The sequence below is a fragment of the Podarcis muralis genome, chromosome 8 (genome assembly GCF_964188315.1).
Source record: "Podarcis muralis chromosome 8, rPodMur119.hap1.1, whole genome shotgun sequence".
Lineage (NCBI taxonomy): Eukaryota > Metazoa > Chordata > Lepidosauria > Squamata > Lacertidae > Podarcis > Podarcis muralis.
In genome coordinates this window covers 57330713-57341515 of record NC_135662.1, presented here as the reverse complement: position 1 = coordinate 57341515, position 10803 = coordinate 57330713, and the positions used below count along the sequence as shown (strand labels likewise).

Here is a 10803-nt window from a genome sequence, read left to right as displayed (position 1 = left end):
TTTGGGAATCATAGGAACACTCTTCCCACCAGTGGCTTCCAGCAAGAGTTTTCATCTTCCTTAGGAGAGAGGCAGGCCAGAACAAGGGGGGAAGGCTTAGAGTTCAGGTAGGTGGAAATGCCAATTGAGTGCCCTATACTATAGGAATGCTTCCTTCCCGTGTCCCCCACCCTCATGCGCCAGACTGGTGCTAGCATGGCTGGGAGCCAGGCGCCTGCTGATTCCTCCATTTTCTTTGCAGGGAAGGAGCCTTTCCCCAGCATATACTTTGTTCTGGCCAAATCCCTGGAGAGATGTGACAACCCTCAGGTACTGGGGCAGAGGGAAGGAAGGGGTCCTTGTGAAACACGTTTGGGGAGTCTGTGGCTTCCAGCAAGTGCTTTTCAGAAGCATTGGTCCCTCCAACAGGGGAGGCTGAGCACAGCAATCACGGCTAGTTGCCTTTAATAGGCCTCTCCTCCATGCAATTGTCTAGCCCTCTTTGAAAGCCATCCCATCCAAGATGCTCTTGTTGTGCATCTGTTTCTCCTATGCTTCCTTGCTCCTGCATGGAGATGACTATCGTGAGATCCTTTGGTTAACCTCTATCTGGGCTGGAAAATATTAAAGAATCAGAGGACTGGTGAGCTTCCCTTGAAGCCCAACTGATCAAAGGCAGGAAAATCTGTTAGCATCTTGATAAAGATGCTCAAACGCAAAGGATGCTATCATACCCCACAAGCGTCTCAGAAAAAGCTCCCAAGCTGATGGAGAAGAAAGCAGTTAAGTGGTCAGTGGGGCTCCAGGTTGCCGTTTCTGGATCCCACCACAGCCCTTCCAAGTTGCCAAAGAAATCAATGTCACAACAGTTTTTTCCTCGCACCTCCTCCCCATGATCCCTTGTGAGGCCTTCTCAGACATATACTGTGTCTGAACCAGCAGATCCCACCAAACCAAGTAATTGAGGACCTAGTCAGAAAAGGAGTGTGCGCAGTCAGACCAGAAATAAGCAAAATAACTAAACAGGTACTAGAAGTCACCCCAGAACTGGCCCTACTGAACACCTTCCAAGATAACAATGCCCACTCTCACTATAAAGAGCTCATAACCCACCGACAACATACAATTCAATATGGCTAACTTAACCCGACAACCCCCCTCACCCATGTACAAACAAAACCCACTGCAGCCAGCCAAAGACAATCAGCCACACCCTGGGCCACCCCAACCTCTCATCACCAAGGAAACATAACAAGTGAATAGAAAGAGAACTTCCCCAAGTGACGCTGACAGAAAAACCCCAACTAAATGAAAGAACTTAAGCTTTGCCACCCCAGTCCCTCTCCCCCGTCCCCTACAGTGCCTACTGTGGCTGTACAGACAGAAACGGGAGAGACATGTTTTATTGCAGCTGGGGAAGATGAAGGCATAGAATTAAGTATTTCTACATCTTGTTGACAGTGTTTCACAATGTAATCAATGCTTTAGAAGATGAGACAAATTCATGAGAGGATAAGAATAGTTAGGCTCTGCCTCCATGGTCAAGAGGTATTATGCTTCTGAATACCAATTGCTGGAACTGCAGGAAGGAAGAGTACTCTTGTGTTCAGGTCCTGCTTACCAGTTTCCCAAAGGCTGGCCACTTCGAGAATGGAATGCTGGACTAGATGAGATGAGGCACTGGCTAGATCCAGTGGGCTCTTATGTTCTTAATTTCAAACCCTGTCATATGCAGGTAGGGCTGGAACAGACTCCAATGTGAAACCCTGGAGAGCCACTGCCAAGTGAGTGTAGACAATACTGAGATAAATTGGCCAATGGTCTGAGTCCATATGAGGAAGTTTCCATGGAAATGCAGTAGCTCCCCAATCTACAGTCCTGGAATTCCAAAATTTGTGGGCTGAATATTTATTTGAGGAAGGCAGGTGTAAGGGCAAAGAAGAAGTGAGTCCTTATCCAGATGTGTAGGTAAGTGCTACATTCCCCACACACACACACACACAAAGGGAGGAGTCATTACTTACTTCTTTGTCCCAGCAGCCCAAGACAGAAGATCAAAGCTACAAAGTGCTTAATCTAATTAAGTCTGAGTTGATGGGCATAGTCAGGATTTTTGTTGGAGCCATAGGAACCTGAGAAGTGTAATTATATTATTATTATTATTATTATTATTATTATTATTATTATTGATTTAGGGGGCACCTGCCATCCCCGGCTACACCCATGTGTGCGTTTCTCGTCCCAAAATCTTTTTTAATTTTTTTAAAAGACAGTGACTAAAGTCAAGCGTTTTGTGGCTGGGCGGTTGACATCTCAGCACAGCATGTTCCCTATTTCGTGGACATTTGGCCCTACTTTGCTCATAGACCAACGTGGCTCCGGCTGCAAATGTATACCTATTTACCTGTTAGCAAGTGCTATGAAACTCCATGGGGCTCCATTCCGAAGTCTGCTTCGCGCATCCTAGCCCTCCTCTACCTTGCAGGTGCTGGACAAAACGAGGGAGAAAGAGGCAGCACCTCGCTTTTAAAAGGAATATACGATCCTAAGTCCACAGGGCGGGAGAGAACAGTAGGGAAAACGAAAGAGGAAGCACCTCCCTGGACGCTCTCCAGCCTAGACTGAGGCAAGGAGGGAGGGCGCTCTCGGGGGCCAGGTCTGAGGCGGGGCCTCTCGTCCCAGGAGACCCAATCACGGGCTCCGTTCAAAAGAACGCCACGCCTCTGCCACGCCCCTCATAGGATTTAACAAACGAGCCTTCCCTTTGGCCGTGTCCCCGCTGGGTTTCCGTAGATGAGGAAAGGCACCCTCCCCCCCATTCCCGCTACTCCGCCGACAGTTGACCGTTGAAAAGCGCTTCGTCAGGTGACAGGCGGTTGGCTTCCCGATGCGCGCGGGCGGAGTGTAGGAGCGCGAGGGAGGGGGCCGAATGGATGAGGCGGCAGCTGAGGAACCGCCGCTGCTGCCGCCGCCTCCGCAGCTGAGCGGCGACAGCGGCAACGTCTCTCAGAGTCACAGCAGCGCCTCCGGCATCGGGGAGGAGGAAGAAGACGCGGCCGAAGGAGATGCCTGCGGAGCGGAGCTGCTGCTGGCCGCGGCCGCGGCGGACTACGCCGGGTACCTGCTGCCCTCGCCGCTGGGAGGAGTCGCCCCAACCGGGCAGGTGAGCGCAATAATTCGCCCGCGTCTCCTCAGGAGGGGAAGCCGCCGCTTAACGGCAGCCTCGGAGGGAGGGAGAGTTGGGTCGCGCCGCGGTGCTTACCTCGAAGCAAAGCCCCCCCCCCCCAGTTCAGGGGGGGGGGCTCCCAGGTAAGGGGTCGTAGTGGGCTCACCCCTTTAGGTTGGACTCCCCCACCCCATAGGCGTAGCGAGCCGCCCCCCAAATCAATTAAATAACTAAATACTTAACTAAGAGTAGAAACTGTAGAAAGATTTTGACAAGATTTTTCTGAGCACTTTGGGTCCAAAGAAAGTAATTTGAAACAACCGTTGAGACATTTCCTTCAGAATCCGCAGGATGACAGATGGGTGTCCTAGCCCCCCCCCCCCAATAAATTATGACTATGCCCATCCTCCCACCCCCGATTTTATGCAACGCAGCAGCTGTAGGACTTTAGTTTATGGACTTACTGGCCTTGGACTTTGTGAGGAGTTTCCTTCTTGGAGGTTAATAGGTATTGCTTCTATTGTTCAACCAAATCCTGTGTCTGTTTACTCAGAAGCAAGCCCCACTTTGCCCTGAGTTTTTTCCAGTCCACGTATTATCATTATTTCTTAATTTCTATAATGCCCTCATCCGAGAAGTAGTGTTAAAACAAGGGGGGGGGGAGACACAACATAGTAGCAAACAAAAACTCCCCCCCCCCCGGTCGCACACACAAATTAAAAAGGTTATCGTTTGTTTAATTAGCCAAAGGCCAGGGAGAAGAGTGTTTCTGGTGCCCAAAGGCGGCACCAGGCGAGCCTCCCTAGGGAGAGAATTCCACATAAGAATGCCCTGTGACATTTGCATTTTTATTTATTTTTTGCAGATTGAAACCTTAGACAAGAGTCTGGAAGATTTGCTGACCAGGGTAGATGAGTTTGTGGGGATGTTAGACATGGTAAGTCTAAGAACACAGAACATACGGTCAGCCACTGAAATCAAACTACCTTTAGGCATGCTTTCTCACCAACATGAAATTAATAATCTGAATCTAGCTTGTTTTAACATGTACCATTCCAGTTAAAACAAGGCATGTGCAGATTTGCTCAGATCAACCAAACAAAAAATGAAATAGCCTTAACCAATTGTTCTGAGCCAAATAGTTTTGTTTAGATTATGATTGTTCTTTATATGAGCACTTAGACACAAATTCTTTACTTGTAGTGGCCTGTGGGTTTAAATAACATTTCATTCATTCATTTAGATGATGTTTGAGATCTCAAGTAATCTTAATGCTGTTTAGAATTTTTCTTGTTTGCTATTTTTCTAGATTCGAAGTGATTCCTCTCAAGTAGTAAGTGAAAGTGTGCCTCATATTCATGCAAAGGCAATGGAAATGAAGCAACTGTATAGAAAGATTGACAAACTGGAGGTATGTGTTTCTAATGTCAGTATCACAGCCCTTTTTTACAGGACTACTTGGAAATAACCTTTGGGCTATTTTCTTTTTGATCCTGTAACATATAAATATATTCACCCAATCCAAACAATTGAGCTCCAAAATTTGTGTAGAACTTCCCAGCTGCAAAGGAGAAGTTTCCATGTCCACTCCTTTTCCTGTGTGCAGATGATCTTGTAGATTGGGCACATGGCCCCTTGCTGTTCTTAAAACTTAGTTTAAACTGTCACTTTTTTTAAAAAAAAATCCTTGCTCCTGTAAATTTCAAATAAAAGAGGAGGAATGTGGCTTTGTAGCGTAAATCAGCGTATCCAGGCACACTAGGGGAAGAGCTTGCTATGCTGTCTTGGCATATACAGTGGTATCTCAGTTTTCAAACGTAATCAATTCCGGAAGACCGTTAAGAGCTCCAGAACATTTGAAAATGGTAAACTCAATATGGAAGCCTCAAAATGGAAAACCCAATATGGAAAATTCAATACGGAAGCCACGTGACATGTTTGACTTCCGAGGCACGTTTGAAAACCGAAGCATTTACTTCCAGGTTTGCTGCGTTTGAAAACTGAAATGTTCGTCAACGGAGACGTTCGAAAACCAAGGTATCACAGTATAATCAGTTATCTTACATTGTAAAAATTATGACTCGCTCTTCAGATTTCAAAGGAGTTTAGAAGTTCAACATATAAGAAATCTTGGGATTCTTCATTTCTGTTCTGTTTCCCACCACCCAAAAAACCCGACTGTGCTTCCAATACTTTTTGAAATTATGTAGTTAGAACTCTTGACATAGGTAAGAACACTGACTCTCAAGGTTCTAGTTTTTAAAAAACAATATGGATTATTCAACCATTGTGTAACGTGTTAAACAGATGCTTTCCCACAATCTAATGCAGTTAAATGTGCTTTAAAATGCATTAATTTTCATGTACTAAGTCTAAGCTGGAATTTGGAATGTGGCTGTAGATCAGATGCCAGTGGTTTCTGACATGTGTACAGAAAATTTGGTTTTTTATATGACCAATAGAACTAATTGAGCAAAGAAATGTCCCTTAAATATTCTCCCATATTGCACCTGTTCATTGCTATTGATCTGTTGTTGTCTTTCAGGCCTTTGTAAAAATGGTTGGAAATAGTGTGTCAGGGATGGAAGAACAGATCACAAAGGCAGAATCAGACCTTGGAACGTTCCCAAATACTTTCAAAAAATTTCTACACACAATCAATGTGCCATCTTTCCTTAACGTAAGTTTTGTTCCTCAACTATGGAAATGCTTGCTATAATAATGTATTTGATATCAAATATCATAAGCTTTTGTTATGTTCAGATGTCAGCTTACTAGATTAGTTTGTAAGCCCAGGAGAACAACTTTGGCAAATCTCCCCACTGTTGAGATGATGATTATGATGATGATGATTCATTAAGTAGAGGTGTGGTTGGTTGATCCTGACAGTCAACATATGGATGTGTGGATTTAGATACATAAAAGGGAATGAAACATAATGCAATCTAGATAACTTCCTTGGAGTGTTATATCCCCCACAGACATTTGCTTACATTTGCTTCTTCCCTCCAAGGGTTGCGGCCCACCACCCACCCCACCCCTGCATTTATCTGAGATGGGAAATGGTTTGGGGGGGGGGACGACACAGGAGATTTGGAACATGCTATATGTGCCATGATTGCAAAATACTGTTTTATTAAACATAACCCCCAAGTACTCAATTGTTAACAAAAGTATGCCCACAGTGGCCAACCTACCCCACCAACCAACAGAAAGATTCATACATGATTCACATTGCTATCTCATATAAGTCCTCCACAGGTGAATAGAAGTTACTTGCTTCCATAAGAAATGAATGACAGTCAGTTCCATTCTTTCTCAGTTCCTTTTTGGATCTTGCCTGTTTTGTGCTTCAGGGCACGATGACTCATAAATCTTTTGCCTTACAAGTTGCTATGAATTACCGTATTTTTCGCTCTATAACACGCACCTGACCATAACACGCACATCGTTTTTAGAGGAGGAAAACAAGGGAAAAAACATTCTGAATGAAACAGTGGATGTATCATTTTTGTGCTTCATGCTGTGGCCACAGACATGTGATCTGATGGTGAATTTGGGGTGACCCAATGCAAAGATCCTGAGAATCCCTGTGGATCCATGCTTTGTAACCACGTTTTTGCACCATTGCAGCCCCAGGCAACAGTGGGTGCGTGCTTTTTTTGGTGCAGGCTGTAGCCATGGACATGCTATGTGATCTGATGGTGAATTTGGGGTGACCCAATGCAAAGATCCTGAGGATCCATGTGGATCCATGCTTTTTAACCACGTGTTTGCACCATTGCAGCCCCAGGCAACAGTGGGTGCGTGATTTTTTTGGTGCAGGCTGTAGCCATGGACATGCTATGTGATCTGATGGTGAATTTGGGGTGACCCAATGCAAAGATCCTGAGGATCCATGTGGATCCATGCTTTTTAACCACGTTTTTGCACCATTGCAGCCCCAGGCAACAGTGGGTGCGTGCTTTTTTTGGTGCAGGCTGTAGCCATGGACATGCTATGTGATCTGATGGTGAATTTGGGGTGACCCAATGCAAAGATCCTGAGGATCCATGTGGATCCATGCTTTTTAACCACGTTTTTGCACCATTGCAGCCCCAGGCAACAGTGGGTGCGTGATTTTTTTGGTGCAGGCTGTAGCCATGGACATGCTATGTGATCTGATGGTGAATTTGGGGTGACCCAATGCAAAGATCCTGAGGATCCATGTTGATCTATGCTTTGTAACTACATTTTAAGTGGGGAGCGAAGGAAAAACAAAGAAGGGACATGAGAGGGGTGTGCAGAGAAGCAGCTGGCTAAGAATGCTGGAGAGGGATTTAACGGGTGGGAGGCAAAAGTTCCCCCCCAAGCCAGCCATCTCTCTCTCTCTCTCTCCCTCTCCCTCTCCCCCTCTCCCTCCCCCACTCTCTCTCCCTCTCCCCCAGCAGTACCGGAGCACAGAGACGACACTTTCCCCTCTGCTTGCCTGGAGGGGAGGGGCTTTCCCTGCTCTTTGTTCCGTTTGAGCAAACACAGCAACTAAACAGAGGAGGGTGGGCAGTAAGACCCTGAGGCAGAATGCAGGAAAGCTGCCGCTTCCTCTTTTCAGGTTTCCCTTCTCCATGACTCGCGATTTGACTTTTGCTTGATTTTTTGGCTCCAGGGACCACACATTCGCTCCATAACACGCACAGACATTTCCCCTTCCTTTTTAGGAGAAAAAATCTGCGTGTTATAGAGGGAAAAATACGGTACAAGTGGGGAGAGTACTGTTGCACTTGGAACCTGCTTGTGGGCTTCTAATCTAGTTTGGCCACTGTGGGAACAGAATATTACTAGCAGGGCTCCTCTTAAGCTACCACTAAAATTGTGGGGAATTCATGATTTATTTCTGTTTATTCTGTTGTAAGTATTTTAACATACAGGTTTTAATTCCAGAAAACATCTTCCTCAAGGCAGAATCAAACAGTTTATGAACCTCCTGATCTCTTCAAGACAGAAGACTACTTTCCTTCCCTTGGTGAAGCACAGTATATGTGATTTAGCTTGACAATGACATTATTGAAAAGAGAGTCTTATCTAAGTGAGTTCAGTGCTGATCTTAGGTAGTTGCAATTCTTTGGAAATTATGTCCTGCTGCTTCCCATGTGTCCCAGGCCCTCTTCAAACATACTTCAGCTTAGTTTTGTATAGAATATACTGTTTTTCCAGTCTTCCAACAAGGTGAACTATACACTCATGTTTGGCAGCTAACCTTGCAAGTAACCCACTTTGAAGGCAGGGAGAGGGAGATGGGGTTGGATGGAGGCAAGCACACACTCATGCCACATGACTTTTACACATAAGTAGTCCTTCCCCCTCCCTGATTTTATGTGTAGGAAAGAGGATAAGTGTGTGCAGAATGGGCTTCCTTATGACCTACCAAACACCTTTTTTACCTTTCCAGGCTAGAAAGTGTCAGGGAGGCAAGTGGGGAAGTAACACACAAGTTAATACCTTCCTTTCTTACACCTGCCCCCTAAGGATGCCATAAACACACACCTGCCTTTTTTGTCAACATTGAAAGGCTAGGTAGAAGCAGGTATACTTTTCTATGTGTTCCTTAGATCTACAGCCCCTTCTTTGGGCCTAAAATGACTCATGGGGAGATGGAAGAGGCCACGCAATAGAACTCATTTTTGTCTTCCTCTGCCCAGGAGTGGACTGACATATGGGCAACCAGTTGCCATACTCTAGTAATATTTTCTTGGTTATTCTCATTTCAGAAATTGGAATAAAAAAATGTATAAATACCCACCTGCAGTTAAGAGATTAAGTAGAGGGGAGAAAACAGGAAATGTATGCTTTTGCATCTCACTTTTTATTTCTGCTGCTAGTATTAACCCACATACCACAAGGATATTTTTTAAAAAATATTCTGTGGTACTTTTAAGTGCAATAAGGACCAAAACTATACATTCATGCCCTTTTAATGAATGTATCTGGATTCAGTTCAATGTATTGGGTGGAAATGCAATGCACTGTTTAAACAAGGAGAGGCAAAAGCTGCAAAGTAAAGTCAAACAGCTATAGGTGCTGCCTACTGCAACAATTCTGGGGAACTGTTGCTGACAAAGCCCTTTTTGATGAATACCTTAAAACGTTTGTATATAAAATGCCAAAAGCAGTGGCCAAAGCTCTTATAACTTAAAATCTAATTAAAGTTTAAATAAGATTCCTTAGCGTATGAAGTTTTTATTTTTAAACTATAAATATGTAAGGTTGCACTCATAAGCCCACTTTTTTGGGATTATGGCCAATGAATTCATCAAGATCATACTCTCTAATATAGTGTTATGGCATGCCATCCCCCCACCCCAATGGCAGCCTGTTAACTCTCAAAATTTAAACTGTGTACACTGGTTAAAAAAAGACTGGCAACCCCTCATCTATATAAGTCAACTCTCACATTGTTACAGAAACTAGGATGTATTTTTATTAAAAGAAGATTATGGAATTTGGACTTTTCCTCTAGCAGTGAAACTATTTTCAATGCTGCCATATTGAGAAACCTAGCCAAAGGCTTTTGCAAGCACAAGTACTTTCTGCACCCTCTTGATAATCAATTCTTCACTACTGTACAGGGGATACTGGTGGGGAGACAGAATGTGGTTCTTTTCGGGATAGTAGTTCTTAGTTATGTATTATAATCTCACCCAAACATGAGATTACTAACATAACTCTACAGAATCAAAGGGTGCACATAATGTATTCAGCAGAATGCAGTGGCAAACAAAGCTTTTTCTTAATTCTCTTTCAGTCTGAGTGGGCTGCTACATGATTAAATGGAACAATGTTTCATGTAAAAGACTACCTGTCAGGAAAGTGTCTCACTAATATACACAGCCTGCATAGGCAATGCCCCTCACCAGTGCATATCCAAACACCCAACACACCTGTGGCCTGAAGTAGTGCTGTCAGGGAGTTTTACAGCTCAAGCCTGCCTACAGGGTCAAAGACACAGTATACAGGAAACAGAGTTCTCAAAGGGCTGCTTGCTTGAATGCTGCTTCATTACGTCACTTTAAAAACTTCTATACACATCTAAAATTGAAAACTTGGGTTTATTTGAAGTCAACAGATCAATTGCTCTAACATGTAACAGACCAGGCTCTCTTCTACTGTAAGGAGCAGCTCAAGCTTTATGTGCTCTTCTCATTCCTTCATAATCCTTGGCGTCTAGAAAAATTAAGAGGAGCTGTTCACGAAAGCACCACTAATGCACCTCTATTCACTTCCATTCTTGGCAGATCATACATGCAGTATTCAGACATGTGCTGTAGTGAGAGCCAAGCATAATAATTAGCACTGTCATATAATTTATCCTGCAACTTAAAATAAGCTCACATATTAACTTTGGCCAAGTTGAAATTCAGCCTAGTTGGTCGGCACTGAACACAGATATTTGCACTTCAGTTTTGATTTATAGGTCGTCATTTCCCAAACCAAAGTTGCTTTTTCCTTAACGTCTGCAGTGATTTTTGTTTTGTACTTACTGCCAGCATCTGGGTTTCAGGTAAAAGCAGGTTGCTTTTGCCACTACTTTTACCTCCTAGTTTTTTCCCCACAAAATGGCAGAGGGAGGCACTATTCCACATTCTCTGGGCATTCTCACATGAATGGATGAAGGTCAAAGT

At 44.2% G+C, this 10803-nt stretch overlaps 1 protein-coding gene across 2 annotated transcripts; it reads left to right on the top strand.

Moving 5' to 3' along the window:
• Positions 1-2729: 2729 nt before the first annotated feature.
• On the top strand, positions 2730-10275 carry BLOC1S4 (biogenesis of lysosomal organelles complex 1 subunit 4). 2 transcript variants are annotated; one of them, XM_028737548.2, is made up of 5 exons: positions 2743-3142; positions 4011-4082; positions 4455-4556; positions 5691-5825; positions 8066-10275. In XM_028737548.2, the coding sequence occupies exons 1-5, from the start codon at positions 2909-2911 to the stop codon at positions 8165-8167; spliced, it is 645 nt and encodes a 214-aa protein (XP_028593381.1). In that variant the 5' UTR covers positions 2743-2908; the 3' UTR covers positions 8168-10275. The 2 variants fall into 2 exon arrangements, with proteins under 2 accessions (XP_028593382.1, XP_028593381.1); XM_028737549.2 differs by lacking the exon at positions 4455-4556 and having other exon boundaries at positions 2730-3142.
• Positions 10276-10803: the final 528 nt, after the last annotated feature.

Coding starts and splice junctions, on each gene's coding strand:
- BLOC1S4 (XM_028737548.2), top strand. CDS start 2,909: ATGGATGAGGCGGCAGCTGAGGAACCGCCGCTGCTGCCGCCGCCTCCG. Junction 3,143..4,010: donor GAGTCGCCCCAACCGGGCAG/GTGAGCGCAATA, acceptor TATTTTTTGCAG/ATTGAAACCTTAGACAAGAG. Junction 4,557..5,690: donor GAAAGATTGACAAACTGGAG/GTATGTGTTTCT, acceptor GTTGTCTTTCAG/GCCTTTGTAAAAATGGTTGG.